A 17,355-nucleotide genomic window follows, 5' to 3' on the forward strand; every position below is an offset into this window, starting at 1 on the left:
AGCGTTGTAGATATGTGATTTGTAGTGGGGCACGATCAAGTTTTTTTTAAACCACAGGGAGTGTGTCCCGTTATTCCAGTGGAAACAGGGTAGTTTCATATAGGGCTGGGATGACTCTTAGCATAGATAGTTCTGTTGGATAGCGAATATATCCTCTTGTTTGAAATTCAAAATGTTTGATATTATAGAAAAAAAAAACAAAAACCAAAAAACAAACCCACAGACATTGTAGTTGTGTTTTTGTTTAGCCTGAGAAGAAAAAATACATGATTTCAGCCCAGACAGCCAACAGCATCCTGAACTGCATCAAAATAAGTCTGTCCAGCAAGTTGAGAAAAATTACTGTACCTTTCCACTCTAACCCTGTGAGACCCCATTTGAGGTACTGCAAACAGTGTAGGAGCTCCAGCACAAAAGAAGTGTGGGACTGTTGCAGCAAATCCAGCCTAGGCCAGGAATATGATCAGAAGGCTGGAGAACAACTCCTGTGAGGATAGACAGGCTGAGAGAGCTGGAGTTTTTCAGCCTTGAGAAGAGAGGGCTCTGGGGAGACCTCACTGCGGCCTTTCAGTACTTGAAGGGGGCTTATGAAAAAGAGGGAGAGCAACTTTTTACACAGGCAGATAGTGATAGGACAAAGGGAAACAGTGTCAAAAGAGGAGAGATTTAGGTAAGAAATTTGGAGAAATTCTTTACCCACAGAGAGGTGAGGCACTGAAACAGGTTGTCTAGAGAATTTGTGAATTCCCTGTCCTAGAAGTTTTTGAGACCAAGCTGGGTGGGGCCCTGGGCATCACGATCTCATGGGTGGCCCCTCTGCCCACAGCGGGGGGTTTGCAACTAGATGATCTTTAGGGTTTCTTGCAACCCAAAACATTCTGTGATTCTATGATTAACAGGAAGAATTCTGGAGGCTTTTATTAACTGAGGTTGCACTTCCTCAGATACAGCACAATGTTTTGTTCTACATTTTTTCAAATGTTTTTAATCTGACAGTGTCGCAGTGTTATAGCTACTGAATTTTCAGTCATCTTTTCTCCTGTTCCCAGGGTGTATATGGCTCATTCTCCTCCTTTCTGCTTTTGCTTTTTCCTATTAGGACTCTTACTGCCATCCCTCTAGGGGTTCGGTCACTCACGCAGTCTTTTGCAGACAGATGAGAACATACTGTGTCTGTGCCACAGACCAGCTTAAAACAAATACTAGCAAGCTATAGGTAGCAAGCTGTAAGTACTATTACACTTGAAGCTGATTTGGTGCACCTGAGGCTTCTAGTGTCCCCATACTTATCTGCAACCAGATCTGTAGCCAATCCTGTATTTTGAGGTGTTACAGGCATGTTCCATTGGGTTTTGTTTTTTTTCCCTTGCTCTTATTCTGTTGAGATTCCCTGCAAACCTCTGAGTGGTCAGTGCATTTTAGTAGGATGCAGAAAGACTCTAGACGGTGGAAGGGGGTGTCCACCCAGCTTCTGCTGGATGACGGACTGCTGAATTTGCTGAGTGGTATGATAAGGGAAGCTATTGCCTCTTTAGTCTTCCAGCTGAATCTGCACCTTCTGTGCATTTGTCACTGTTGGTGCAGGATTCTCTAATGCTGTGCTTTCCCTGGTCTTGGTACTTATCCCCCACTTCTTGGAAGAAGCTATGAGAAATAGTGGGTGCCTGCACAGTATGATGCATTTAATGTTTTTACTTTACTTTTTAACCACTCCCAGCTTAACAACATTGAATTCTGTTCTGCCTTTACTGTTTCAAGCCATGACAGCATTATCTTCCCCTTACGTCCCTCACAATCAATTCCCAGATTTAATTCTAGTGTCTTTATATTCCTTCTTCTTAACATTTGCTTTTCTTTCCCACAATGTGAACAAGCTATTCATTCAAGATAAATACATACAGAAGATCAGCTGTTCAGCTTCTCCCTATAGTGAAATATTAATCTGGGCTACTGAACTTATACTATTTTATATGGAAAAAATATTGTTTAGTATACTCAAGAACCAGAATCAGCGGTGGTGGTACCATTTAATGAAATCTACATATTTTTTTCCAAAGCTTGCGAGGCTGTTTTCCCCTTTCTCTGATGTTCCCTGTGCAGCCTGATTATTGCAAATGCTACTTACTCCCCAGTGTGTGTCTGCAGCATTAGTAATTAGTGCACAACACGATTTGCAGGAGGCGTGAGGAAAAGCACTGAAGTGCATTGATTAAAATTGCCACTTAGTTTAGGAACAAGACAAGCTACCATGTACCAAAGCTTAAATTATTTGGAGTGGGGGTCATGGGCTATATGAAGAATAAAATGGTTTTAAAAATAAAATTAATCTTATATCCATTGATCTGACAGTGTTCCAAATGTCTTCCCCAAAGCATTCTACTGACAAATTTCACATATTGATAAAAAGAAACCATTACAGCTTTACTAAATGAGCAAAAACCTCTCACCTTAATGCCCTTGGGAGAGTGCTTTCAGTTTTGAGTGGAAGAGGCTGCCGTCATCTTCTCTCTTACAAAACCAGTGGAGGAAAAACAGATCCTCTGTGTTTCACCTAATATTTCCAGGAATGCCACTTACAGCCTTGCTGTGATGCTACTTAGTCTTAACCATATGCTTGAGGGAATTGAATCTGGACGAAAAGGTGGCCTGCAAATCTATGTTGTCTATAGAAGCCGCATTAGCATTAATAAATGCCAACACAGTTCTAGTACTATTCTAAATTCTCTTTTTTCTTTAGCTGCAGTAATTTACAGTTGAAAACACATATCTTGACATGGCCCAAGGATTTAGCAGAAGTACAACTGCTAATGTAGATATTTACCCCATCATGCAGTCATGTTCTCTTCTGGCTTTAAAAATATAAATCTGCCTGCTGAACTGACTTGTCATGTAGACACCTTTGCTTCTTGTTGACAGCTCATATTCAGAATGTTATAGAAACCCTGCTGATGCTCTTATTCTGACCCTCTTACTCCCTACTGCTCTTCCATGTAGGCATTAGTGATACTGTCGAGGTGGCCTGGGAAGTATTGCATGTGACTGTACGGCTCTGGGCATGGTGATCAAGGGTGTGGGAGCCAAAGTGTTGTTTTCCTTGATCCTTCTCCTAAGAGAGAGGGGCATGGAGGAGGATTGAGTGAAGTCAATAAGGCCTTTTTCAGAGAATAGGAAGAATTCTCCTGTTCAAGGGTCCAGGTTCTCATGGGATACTGCAGTGATGTTAATGATCGCTGGAAGGACTACAACAGGGCTCAGGTGATCTGGAAGTTGTTGGTGACAACTTCCTGATACAAAAGATTGAGGTGCCAGCAAGGTAATCTCCAGTGGTTGCTGCCAACTTCAGTGACTCTTCTGTGGTCTCTTCTTAAAGTCCTGGAATGAAAGGAGCAAATTAGCAAAACAGGAACTGTGGAAAAAAGAAAAACTTGTTTTCATGCTAAGGGAATAGAAGCAACCTAAAACATCATCTAAACTTTTTAGTGCTCTGGAGTGAGATTTTTCTTCTCCAACTTTCATAGGGCAAAAGTAGAGTACCATGGTGCTAAACAAGGAACAAAAGCTTCTGGCAATACCATCACTGGTTATTTCGAGAGATATACATTGTGCTTGAATTCTTCCAGAGAATGCAACACACTTTGCTTGAGGCACTTCACACATATATAGCTTATAGAATAAGTGGATGCCCTAGAGAGGAGGAGGAGGAAGAGAAGTTGTTATGGCAGGTGAAGCACTGGACCTACCCTGCAGCATGTGACAGCATAATTCGCAACTGCATTTATACAGACACTGCATCTGATACAGGAGAAGTGAACAGGATATATTGTAGGAAGTTCTTTATAATCATAATTAAATGGGAAACACAACTCCCTATAAAATGCTTTGCGAGTATGGAAATTCAGACTAGGTTAGTTTTCAGATAGTACTTACTGGAAAGGATTCAAAATTTTGCCCTTATGTGTTGTCACTCCCAAATTGAGTCAGGTTCTTGGAGTATATTTGGTGATTTTTTTCTTTTTTAACATATACTTCCTTAGAGATTCTTGCTCCTTACTGTAAGGAGGAGTAAGAGATCAAATTCAGTTTTCAGATGTAGCAGCATTTCAGAGGAAATCTCAAAAACCTGCAGGATTTCAAGCCAATGGAAACAGCCTACACTTGTTCAAGGAATCCAGGTGGCTGTGGCCTTGTGTTCAATTTCTGCACTAGCTGTGAAATGATACAAGGAACATATTTTAATTACGGTACTGAATGTAGTATTATACTTAACGAAAAATATTTTGTGGTAATGGTCCCCACATGCTGAGAAAGAAAGATTCTGATAATCTGTTGACTCTTGTTTTTCTAGTATAAAGATCAGTGGCTACAGTTTACAAAAATGGTTAGAATAGATTCAAATAAGTTTGTGCTGAAGTGGATGTGGAGAATATAGATGAGCAGTGGGTCCCATAACTTTTTTCTAGAGTGGTAACAGCTTCCTACTGAAAGTTGTTATACTGACTCCAGCCAATTCTCAAGTCATCTCTTGGGGCCCTTGGGCTGTTTCCTGTACCGCTAGCTGTGTCTTTCCTCGTTTAAGGAAAGAGGAATGTAATGCAACACACTTTAGAGACAGCTTTCAGTATTTTTACTTGGAAACAGTGCTTAAAACTGTTTATCTGCAGGATGGCACTTTGATACTGATTGATCTGTATTTTTGATCTATTTCTACTTCATTTCAGCAGTATAGACAGTTTCTTGTTATTTTTGAGGAGGATGTTAGAAGATGGATCAAATAATATATGCCCTATATTTTATCCAAAACGTTTGGAAACACTAACCTTATTAAATAAGCAAAAGCTCCAATGTTTGTTCTCTACTAATCTAAATGAAAGAATGAAAAATATATGCACCTTTTTTTCCATTTCCAATGGTTTTAGGCTGCTTCCTTCTCATTTTTAATATAATTCTATGATTAAAACATACTTGTTCTCACTTTATGAAAGAGCATTTGTGGTATGTGGATCTTTCTTTCATTTGAATGCCTTGATATCAGAAATATGTCCTAAAAATATCTAGTAGCCAGGCTTAAGAGAGCTGACTATCACACTTAACATTTTAATCAGATAATTTTTCCCTTTGGCACAATTTCTGCTTTACATTCTTCAAGTTCTTTAGTTGTATGAGCCTGTACCTCACACTCTCCAGGAATGAATAATGTTGCTTTAAATTTGTTGTTGCTAATTACAGCTTGATGATATTCCTTGTGTAGCCAAAATGGATTCAAAAGAAACCTCACTGTAAGTGTCTAGTTATAACCTAAATTTTTCCCTCTCTATAGCAGAAATTCATTATATCCCACTATAATAGAACTGAGTTTTTTAAGAGATAGGTAAATAATTTTCTACAGTCAGCATTCTTTTAAGGAGTCATTCAAGGGGGAGGAGGGATTAGGAAATGGTGATGAATTTTTCATGTTTCCATGAGAAAAATACAGTAAATGGGTTGTAATTTCTACATCCATCCTTGCTGTAAGTAACACAGGTCTGATTCCGTAGTGAAGGGATGAAGAATTTGTGAATCTGAAACTAAATTACTTGTTCCTTTCTACAGCAGTATTATATTCGTATAACAAGCCATTTTCAAATGAAAAATCTCAGGTTTGTACTTCATTCTCCAAATGAGAAAATGTGTTTGCTTCTCTTCCCAATTAGAAACACACATCTTGGATCAGAAAAGAGAAGACTTTTGTGCTGAACTTCAGTTTTATAAGAATTCTCAAAAACCCACAGAATTTTTTATCCAGGCAGAAACTGAAGCACCAAAACTTTCAGATTTGCGAGTAACCAGTCAAAGAGGAGGAGTCCTAACTGACTGTAATTCTCATTCTGAAGAATCAAGGTAAAGACAGGAAATACCCCTCTGTATAGTTTTTAGATTCAAATTATTGACAATATACACATGGATTTTTGAGTAAATACAGGGAAATTTGCTTCCCACATGAGAATCACTAAGTCAGGTTTTTACCTAGGTTCACCATATCTGCCTTTCTTCCCTTGTGAAAAGTAGCATTTCACCTCTGTATTCTCTAGCACTCACAGAAAATGTGATCATGGCAATGATTTCTATCACACTTTGTGGGTATTTCAATGATTGTTATCTCTACAGATAATTTTGAAAATGCATGCTGAACAGAATTAAAACAGATCTAGAAAATCTAACAGTATCTGTGGCTTTACACAAGTGCCTGAAACATGATGAGTGAGTAGGAAGCAGGAATAACACATGGTGAAGCAGGATGAAGCTGGAAGAGTGAAGATGAGGAGCTGTAGTACCTTGTAGCAGTCTGTAACAGTAATCTGAGGATAGGCTAATATGGCTGAAAAGTTTAATACAGACTCTGAAGATTTTATTGTGTCATTAATTTTGGTAATTTCTTGTCAATAGTGTTTTTACTGTGCAGTGGCTCTCTATAGCAGTCTTAAGAAATATATACACTCATTTCATATATGACACAATGTACAAAGGTATAATTAGCTGGCTAGTTGCACCTTTTACTAGCCAGCTGGTTAAGGAACATGCTATCAGTTTTGAGTGACTTAGGCAGTCTGAAGACCAATTTTTAACTGAGAGTGTAAGAGTTGTTTGAAAGTGGGATCAAGGCTGCAAAGCCCTATTGTATACTTCTGAAAAATACAATAGTTCCTCACCTGTCTAGCAGATTCTACACCCAGTTATGTTATCTTCATTATGATCTAATGGTGACTTTTTGGGCCAAACCCAATCCTTAACACTTTTTCATTTTCCTTTATGCATTTTTGCATTAGTGACTGAGATTTGCTGTAAGGGCAATGCATCCTGCACTAAATGTCAAGTATAATCCACAGTCCAGCACAGAGTCAGCCAAAAATTTTTCATTTTACCTTTCACCAGTGCCACTCCCACTGACAATCAGGCTTCTCTTGAAGACTGAGAATAATCTCCCACAGCAGTCAGCATGTTGAGCCATCTCTGCTCCAAGTATGTTACATGTAGGATCCTAAAGCTGTGTGCCAAAACCTGTCTTTGCCCAAATAGATTGTAATTAGAATATATGTTAAAATTTCTTGATATGGAAAAACCCAGGAAATGTTGAGTCAGTGTCGATATTTGATTTAGATGGTGGTCTTGGTGTACTGTCAATGTGATTTGTCATTTTTAGTTTTAAGGAGAAAGGAAAAAAAACATTTGAGGGGTTGAAAGATGGTCACAGAATTATGGAGTGGTTTGGGCTGGGAGAGACCTTAAACATCATCTAGCTCCAACACCTCTCCCATGAGCAGGGACACCTTTCACTAAACCATGCCCATCAAACTCTTGAACACTTCCAGGAATGGAGCATCCACAACTCTTGACAACTTGTTCCAGTGTCCGACTACCATCTTAGTAAAATAATATAAACTTACCCTCTTTCAGTTTAAGTTGGTGATGAGTTATATTCAAACTTGTTCATGGAAGGATCTCTTGAACACGGAAAATGCACAAGAAACACTTCAGTTTTGTCATATCTGGGCAAAAGTATGTAGATGCATTTATAACTTATAGCCCGAAACAGTACTAAATGAAATGTGCAGAGCAAAGGTTAAATAGGATTTGAAGGATCTTGGAAGGGAAGATATGCTGTTTAAGTCACTCTTTCACCCATATGTGGTGTAATACACTTAGTAGTTCTTTCTTGATGTTAGTCTCCATGCTGTCTATTTTTAATGGGCTTTAGGTTGCACAGCTTGCCTGCAGGATACAGATGTTAACTTCCTTCTTAAAGAACCACAGAAAAAATAAATCCAATGGAAGCAGGTGAAAAAAGGGTGACTGAGTACAGACATCTGTCTGCCTAAGAGAGTGACTCTTTGGAGCAATAGATCGCTTTTTTTATCTTTCTAGGATGTGAATTACACATAAAGTAATGTCTGCAGTGGAAACAGGAGTTCAGAAAGAATAGCTTTTCTGTGGCTACTTCTTATCAGTTATTTGCTATGAAGTGTATAATCAGAAAATACTTAAAGAAAGCAAATGGTAAAAATATTTGCTAGTTCCCCTTCTAATTAAACCATTGGTTTACTGATTTTGCTGCCATGTTACAAGTGAGATCTGAGTGATCTGTGAGTATCGATGGACACCCAAAAAGTTTTATGAAAGTTCTACTTTGAAACAGAATTTTTCTGGCCATTGAATCTTGTCTTATTTTAAGTTGCCTGTGGCTAATAAGTTATTTTAAAACTCCAAATGGCATGCAGTATGGAATTCCTGTAGAAATATATAATATTTAGAATCATACCATCATTTTACAGATTTCTTCAAGATGAACTTACGGATTTTTTTTTTTTATGGATATTCTCAGATCACTTGCTGTGGAATCATCCTACAAAAAATGTGGTTTGCTTAAACCTGAGCATCACTTTAATCCCCAAATGTTTTATTACTTTTTGCTCTAAGTTACCCAATGGCTTTTAATATTTCTTTCCCTTTAGTATTTGCTGTTTATAGGCTTCATAGCCAGTTTATATTCATCTGTTTTTTGCCTTAGTAACTTATGACATTTATTTACTGTTCCAGATTGACAGATTGTTTTCAGAATTACAACTTTAAAAAGTGGTAGAAGGGCATCCATTTTTTCTGCCTATTTAATACATTTGCAATGGTTAACAGTTTGTTAACAAGTTCTGAAAAATTGTTTCTGTGTATTTTGTTTCAAAGGGGTGGAATAACAAGTGGGTTTTAATTATTTTTCTTCTTTTTTTTTCCTTCCAAAATACAGCACTGTAGAAAGAAAGGATAACAGGATGCTCCCTGAATTTATACCCTCATGGAATGATGCAGAAGATTTGGATGGAAAAACAGAAACTGGATTCCTTTTAAAAGAATTGGACACTCTGAGGGCCAAAAATAAAAAGGTACAATTGAGATATTCAAGATACCAGTATTTGCCTTTTTATAATTGCCATGCGAAACATACATTTTAAACTGTGTTTGATTTAGTTTTCTTATTTATTTTCATGCACCAATCACTGGCTTCCTGTCATTTTGGATTCTTTGTATCTGCCTAACAACTATTTCTCTGGAATTGAAAAAACCCGTCCAACCTACTCTCTGATTTTTTAAATCGATGACATAGATTCTTGCACCCTGAGTGAAAACTGATGAATATCAAAGACTAGACCAGGATTTCATGGATAGAATCTGAGGCTCGTTCTTCTGATCCTTCTGTACATGTGGCCTAGATAATTAATGTGCCCTGATAACTCAGCTTTATTGAAGAGGAGAAAACTCCATCTTCCTTGAACACTGCATTGCTTCTAATGTTAGCCGTGGTTTCATGTGCCTAAACAATATAACATTCTCTAGTCTTTCCATGAAATGTTATTGAATATTCAAGCTCAGATATCTGAGATAATATTCAAGAACAGATATAGTGAATACCGTTTAAAAGAAAGGCCTCTATGCAAGAGAATACCAATCTTCTATCTGATGAAGAATATGAAAAATTATGCGTTTACACCATTTTTTTCAGACTGTGATGTCTGTGTCTTGATAGGAAACAGGTAATTCATGCAACCACCTACACTATACTCCATGCAATTCTGAACTTCCTTAGCAAGAAGGACTACAGCTGGTGATAGCAGAGGAACAGAATCCCAAATAAGAACAATGGCATGTGCATTGCTACTTGTCTCACAGAGCAAGATAGGCAAGATGTTAAAAAATATGTTTTTAGCATTTGTTCTTTAAACAAAAAAATATAATAAATTGAACTTCTGTTTAACTGCTTAGTGTTTGTATTTTGGGGGTGAGAAATTGTTATTTGCAATTTTATTGTGGTTGAAAGTAGTGGTTGACAGTTTCAGCAAGATAAGAATCTCACTGTCCATTTGTTCAATTCAGCTTCAAGATAAGCTGGCTGAAAAGGACAAGGAGCTGAAGACAATGAAACTGGACTTAGAATTGCAAGACAGAGCTACAGAAGCTAAGATTGCAGAAAGGATTGCAGGTAAAGTAGGCAGGCGTTTAACAGATGGCTGTATGGCTCATACAGTACCCGTGGTTGCTATATGACGTGGCCTAGTGAATGTTAGCTTTATTTGCTAAAGGAGGGAAGATTTGACTTTTTTTTTTTTTTTTTATGTGTGGCTGTTTAGAGTTGCTTAGAAAATAGATGGCTTTAACATCCTGGTACTGGTATTAGTAGGAGCTTTACCTGTATTCATACTGATTTGGGCATTAAATGCATTGTTAACACCGTGTCAATCCAATCACAAAAAGGTTGTTTGTTTTGTTGGAAGGTCCTGAACAAACAAGGGGAAATAATGATTACCAGTGCCTCTACCTTTCAACCAGCAGTTCAAATACCACTTATTGTTTTAGCTGGTTCAGAGCAATACTACCCCCTCCCCGTGTTTGGAGATAGTCTCACATTCACCTCAACTAGAGACCTGCACTGTTCTTGAAAAATCTGCTCTTGGTAGTTAAAATGAATTTTTGTCAGATGATGGCATATATCCAGTGAATGAAGTTTATATGAATTCTCAGAAGGAAAGGTTTTTAAGTTTACAGCTGAAAGTGAACGTGTGCTTTTATTTGTTGTTAATTGTTCTTTCGATAGACATACAAGCGTGGAGACAGTTTGAATTCCATGCTTATGGAAACTGCTAATGTAATGAAGCTGGGCCTTCTTATTGGAAAGTGACTGTGTATACTCTTGAGATTTTCATGAAGATGTTTAAAAAAATTAAGGAGAGTACTTTTATAAATTCATTGTATCGTTTGCTCAGAAAGAAAGCGTAAGCTTAGTAAAATTGTTTCCTCATAGACCACACACTTCATGGAGTATTAATAGTATTAATAGCTGTCCCCAAAATATTTGTACTAAAGGGAGGAGTAACTGTCTTCAGGAAAATGGAGCGGATACTAAACTCTCTAGCTGAAAAACAGATGGCTGTCACTCCACTTAATATCAAACTCCTGAGAATATGGGATTCTGTGAATATTATAGATGGAGAAGAGAGTTCCTAGATTTTCTGTGGCAGGGGAAGGGAAAGTCAAATCTAATCAACATCTTAGGAAAAAAATTAAATACAGGCATAATTTTATTCTTATTTAATTTCAGATTGCTTGCTTTATTTTCAGAAGAAAGAGAAATCTGCACTCTGTGTCATTGTTATATCCACCAACCAAAAGCTAATGCAGATTGTTTGGCTTGAATATGAAGTTTTGTGTTTGTTCCTGGATATTTGCCCAGTGTTTTACCTCTGTACTTGATTCTCTTTGGTATAGGTGTTCATTGCTCATTAAAACTTGAAAAGAAAGGTGTGTCAAAAACACAGATAGTTTCATTTTTATGGATACAGTTGAAATACTTGTTAGGAAATGGTTGTTTTCCTACACTACTGCTTAAACTTTCTAATGATATCCTTAGCATATTTTTCTCTTCAAAACAGAGTGGCATGAATATGGATATAATAACTTAACATGTTTCTTCTGTTTTAAAAAGAAGACTAAACCAAATTTTAAAGAGAGCTACATAGTGTAGCTTTCAATGACCTTTCAAAAATAACCTTTTTTCCTCCTTTTATGAGTACAGGAAGTATAAAATCCTTTAAATGCTGAAGAGAGAGGGCAAGAGGCTCCTTACTACTTAAACTGTTTGCCAAAAGGAAGCATCGTTAATATTTCACAGTTTTTTTGCTTCCTGTCTTACAGTTCTAAGAATGTTACCAATTCTGGATAAATGGTTTGAAATCTGGGATTATGTGAACCAAACTGGATTTCTGGAAGCCTGTGTGTGCCTCTCTCATAAAAGCTTTGGGGAGAGTTCTAATGGACAAGCAGAACCTAATGAAGAACAGACGGTGTGTTTAAGGAAAAACTTATCCCCCTGCATTAAGTTCTTTGAGGAAGGGAGAACACATGCTGCTGTGATTTCAGGTTACTAGTTAATGTTTAATTACTGCAGCGTGTAACACATGGTAGAGTGAAGCCTGTAAATATGGGTGTTTGCATTTTTATTATTGCTTAGTACTGACTTCATGATAAGTAAGTGACTCCACAAAATTATATTGTAAAGAACATAAGAAAGGTACACCATAGAAGGGTTATCTACTTTGAGGAATATTAGAATTCTGTTTTAAAAGGTAACTCTCTAATTGATAGGTTTTACCTAAACAAGTCCCATGGAAAGAATAGAAAAGTGAAGACAAAGGGCATTTTGAAATGAAGCTGCAACAGTCTACAGAAACAACTAATCCAAAGATTGTCAGTTTATGATTTTTACATTGTTCAAAGAAAAAAGTGAAGAAAAAAAAGGGTAAATTTGTGAAATGCTTCATGAGAAAAGATGAAAAAGTAGAATTAATGCGGAAGATATATATGGTGGAAGAAAAGTATAATACTGTGTGCAGTAAATAGCTTATTTTCAGAAAGATTGTATTTTTAAATCTTGCTAGCCTTAAAATGGATTTTAAAACTTCCTTGGGTCCCTATCTCTGTGTCAGCTAGTTATGACTAAAGAAAATTAGGGAATTTAAAGTTTTGGTTTCAGACATTTAAACATTAGAGACTGTTGTTTCTGGTGATCATAGTTACCAGAGGTTCCTGCAGTTATTATTCATTATCCTTCTGCTGTATTTTTTGTCATTCTGACGCAATGTCAGAAGGTATTGTTAGTTTCACTCCCTGTCATGAAGAACAGAGGTGGAAGCAATATCAGGAAAACCTAGGGAAGAGCACATCATAAAAGAACAGACACCAGGATAGTGTAAGCAAAAAAGGGAGCACATATGCAGCGGGTATGAAGAATAGCCAAATCTTGAAATTCAGGTGTGCAGAACTTTCATATGTTGAACAGAAAAGAGAGTGAGTTCTGCCTGTGGGAGTGGAAAGGGGAAGGAACACACATCTTCCATGGGACAGACTGGAAAATCAAGATGGAGGCGTTGCAAAGGAGTAAGTCTTCAAAACAACTAGCTGAGAGAACAGATGTCACTTTGGATGGATGTAGTAAGTGACTTCATTTTTTCCTAATGGAAGAATTAAACAGGGGATATATAGGAACTTCTAGAGGAAGGAGCTGGTTGAGTGTGAGAGATGCAGAACATAGTGGTAACTTCTCTAGACTGGAAAAAAAATCAAAGTCCTATTCTCACTGTGCCATTACTGCAGCAAGATATACCATAGGTGACATCAGAACCGGAGATCTTGGAATATTTTTGTTGTTATTAGAGTATATATTAAGACTAAGAATAATTCTGAATGAAAATATAATAGATATATTTATCCTTAGATCTTTCTGTAGCAACAACTATTCCGTGAGTTGGGTTTGTTTTTGTTTTTGGGTTTTTGGGGTTTTTTTTGATTTTTTTTTTTTTTTTTTGTGCCAGTGTCTAATAATAATGTTACAAAAATTTAATACTTTCTTAAATCAACATCAGCTCAGCAGGTTTGAGTCCAGCCCTGTTAGGGGTTTCACACCCCTGAAAACTGTATTAGCATTCTGTAGATGCTCTCTGAAAGACCAGGGTAATGAGAGGGAATACAGTGTGGAAAAAGAGGAGAGCAGTACTTCTAACGTGGTATATATTATACAACTTTCAGTCTCTTGGAAACTATGGCAATATACCTACAATGAAGTCCCTATTTCAGGTCTGTTTTTATGAAAATGTTTTGAATGTATGTTTGTGGTATTTTGGAATACTTGAATATGGTGTGGGAATATTCATGAACATTATTTGAAGTTTTCTAAATTAGCTTGAAAAATAATTGCTGAATATGCATATGCAATAGATTTAATAGCAAAAGTAAAAACAAATATACAAGTGGCTGTTAGCTTAGAGTTAATTTGAGTTAATATCCATAAAGTAAGAGGAAATAAGTAATCTTGCCAGTAATAAACTTTGAGAGGCAATAACTTTCAGCACAGAAGAAAAGTATTTTCCATTTCTTCAAAGCTCACTTTAGAGTCCCTTTTTAGATGTTATTTTTCTTTCCTGCATGTCATCCATTAAAGATTAGCTGTGGAAGGTTGGAGCATGGAGAGATTATGAATGACAGAAAAACTCCTGCAGAATAATAATCAGTTTTTGGTATTTAATGCTGTTTGACTTTTGCAGACACATTTCTTATTAACCTTTGGTACAAACAGAAATCCAGGTTCCTGATATCTCATGGAGAAGATGAATTCAAGATCCTCTTCCAATTAAACTGAAATAAGGCCAATATTGGGCTTTAGCCAAAAGAACTCAGTAGTCCCCAACTCTCATGTTTATAAACCTAAATATGAGTGATATTTTACAGTTTAAGGAGGTAATGAATATACTTCCCTAAATCTGTTTTCTGTGCATAATTTATTTATATATTTAGTCTATATAGCTCTTAGGGTGTTTGTCCTATTAAATGTTTCATTATGGAATACTATTTCCTGAGTGTCTTTTCTAAATACTTCCTGATTCATAACACAATTTTGAAAATAGCTGCAGGATTTGAATCCTGTGTATGGGAAGGTAGATAACCCATCTAGAGAACAAAAAAAAAAACCCAAGGTGAGTGTATTGTGTCTGAGAAATTCTTGGCTTAATTTTTAGCAGCTTAATTTGAAACAATGTGATTTTTCCTTCAGATTGTCAGAATTGTTGTTTGTCAAAAAGTTGCATACAGCTCTTTGAAGAACAATATATCATGCGTTGGCATAGATGAAAATGTCAATTACTAAGCTATTTATCAGTGGAGCTTGTATATAAAAAGCAAGCCAGTTTCTTCTGCATTTTTATGACTACTCTGGCCCTTCTTTCTTCCACACAACAAGTGCCAGATGAGCATAAAGAACTGCATTTTATTCAGGAATAAAAAGGTCTGCAAATGATCTACTTCTTGGGGCATTACGAACTTTGCTTTAACACAACAAATTATAACTTACAAACTTTAATGCAATGTTTATATTTTCCCCCAAAATTAAATATTCAGGCATCAGCAATTATTCACTGAAGAAAAAAAGTTTAAGGGTGTCATGATTTGAATTTTGAAGTCAGCTGTGTTTAGTGTATTGGAGGCAAAGGCTTAAGTATTGTACAGGGATTGCCTTTCACAAGAACTGCCTTGGGGTCTGTGTATAATACTCTCTCCTATTCTTTTCCACTTTATTTTTTTTTAATTGAATTGCGATCTGAGTACACAAAGAAAACCCTATGCAGAGCTGCTACTAAGCAACTTTAGCCTTTTATTAAGAAGACTCTTTTTATAGCATTGGAAATGTAGAAGCAGATGAATGCTATGCACTAAATACATACAACAAACACAAAGCAATAAAGAAGTCAGTGTGTTCTATCAGTGTTTGTTCAGATTGCTTTATCTATAAAGTCACATTTAGGTGTAAATTACTTTTAGTCTATAACTCCTGGTACAGACTGGTGAGAACTCTTACGTAGCTTTCCTATGATCTTCTTATCACTGTTTTTATTTTTCAGTTACACATCATAACTGAAAGTAAATGAATGGTAGCTTTCAAAAAAGAGCTAAGAACTTAAGTTGTCTGTTTCGTAATAGAACATGTCAGCACTATTTTTAAGTTGACAGTGAGCCCTGGAGCTCCTGATAGTTTGCCGTTAACCTGAATAAGAACTCTGTAAGAGCTTTGGAATTGGAACATTTCTAGGGATTATCTGCATTTTGTAACATGTATAAACAGAGACCAATTAATGACACACTTTAAAAGCTTTCATGGCAATGCAGGTTTTTTTTCTTAATTGGACTATGATAAGATTGACTTATTTAGGGGCTGTGAGCACAGTCATTAAGTTTAGTAGAAGGAAATCTCAGAGAATTTTGATTTCTAATTTGAGTGGATGACAAATACATACATGTCTGTATTTCTGTAAGGAGAGCAAGCATTTATCCGTATGTTTAAATAAAATTAAATATATCTGTAAAACTGACTTATATTGAAAACCAGTTAATGTAGTGTAATAGTATTTACTGTATCTTCTGAAATACAGTAGTGGTGTGGATAGTGATCTCATATTTTCTTTATGAGACCTGGCCTATATTCCAATTTGCCTTTTTTTGATGAGTAATGTAAAGTGATTTCTGCTGCCATAAATGTTTTTAGTCCCCCAACATTTTCCTCTTTTGCCTCTCTTACTCAGTTTATTTTATTTACACAGATGACCTCTAGGAAATAAGCAAACAGACTTTTATCCTGGGAGTTGTGCTTTCCTTGCTTCCCCCAAAGTTCCGTGTTTGGAAAATCATGAAATACTGTTTAAACTAGAATGATTTCCAGCACACCTTCTCAGTACTGCTGTTTTAAAGGTGGTTTAAAAAGTATAGGAGATAAGTTTGCCAAAAGAATCAGGTTCAACTAAGAAAATATGTACATTACTTTGACTCAGTAAACTCATACTTGGTATGGTTCATCTTCTTCATATTTACTTTTGCCCATATTAGAAAACAATTAGCTTACTAAACAAATTTGAGTATTTGGGATAAAAAAATCTACTTTGAGTCTCTCTCATTTGACTAAGAATTACATGATATTTGATAAGCTTGTTTAAAAATGGACATATCCAAATATTATTGTAAACACCCATTGATTTGTTTTACCTGCAATATAAGTATTTTAGTTAGTTGGCTTACATAGTAGCTAATAATATTTGTTAATGTAATTTAACTGCTCTGAACCTTTACTGAACAAATATTGAAATTTATACAAGTCAAAGAAAGAGAATCTCTAATGACTTTTGTAAAAGCTTCCATTTAATAGTTAAGGAGAAAAGTTTATATGACATACCAGATGCAATTAACAGTAGATTTTACATTTAATAAAAAGAAAGAAGCATATGTATTTGCTTTATTCATTCCATCATAATTTGCATTAGGGCTGTGGGTGTTTAATGAGCAAATTCCAGCTAAAATGCTATATTGATTTTCTAAGTGAACTTTGTAATAGCTATCTACCTTACAAAAGCTCTCTGTTTACAATTGTTTTCTTTACTAAAAACTAAAAATGTTTTAGAATTGATGAGTTTAGCATAATGATTCTTTTAAAATAAAGAGCTCTTTTAGAACATGCAGTGGTTTTAGCTGCAAGGGGGAAGATGTTATTAAATTCTTCCAAAACAAACAATGTTTATGCAACTAAATAGTAGTGCTGTACTTTTGTATACTACAATATTTGCAAGCATGAGAAAATAATCCTTTTTTCTTAAATCAGTTCTCTGGGATTTAAATATTTTAACTCTTGAATGCCATTTTTTATATGTATATATATATATATATATATATATGAAATTACACAATTCATTTTAGCTTAATACTAGACTACTTATACTCCATTTCTGCGTTTCATTTTCTTAC

At 35.9% G+C, this 17,355-nt stretch overlaps 1 protein-coding gene across 3 annotated transcripts in view; it reads left to right on the forward strand.

The window, feature by feature from the left end:
- Nucleotides 1-17,355, forward strand: part of MIPOL1 (mirror-image polydactyly 1) — a 183,186-nt gene that overhangs the window by 42,365 nt on the left and 123,466 nt on the right. For all 3 annotated transcript variants that reach the window (XM_066188454.1, XM_066188456.1, XM_066188455.1), the window contains 3 exons: nt 5,691-5,877; nt 8,774-8,909; nt 9,898-10,003. In XM_066188454.1, coding sequence (XP_066044551.1) covers nt 5,691-5,877; nt 8,774-8,909; nt 9,898-10,003 — 429 coding nt within the window. The remainder of the gene's footprint in view (nt 1-5,690; nt 5,878-8,773; nt 8,910-9,897; nt 10,004-17,355) is intronic.

This window comes from Chamaea fasciata, unplaced genomic scaffold, assembly GCF_029207755.1.
Source record: "Chamaea fasciata isolate MVZ Bird 193981 ecotype frontalis unplaced genomic scaffold, bChaFas1.0.hap1 SCAF_7, whole genome shotgun sequence".
NCBI classification, from domain to species: Eukaryota; Metazoa; Chordata; class Aves; order Passeriformes; family Sylviidae; genus Chamaea; species Chamaea fasciata.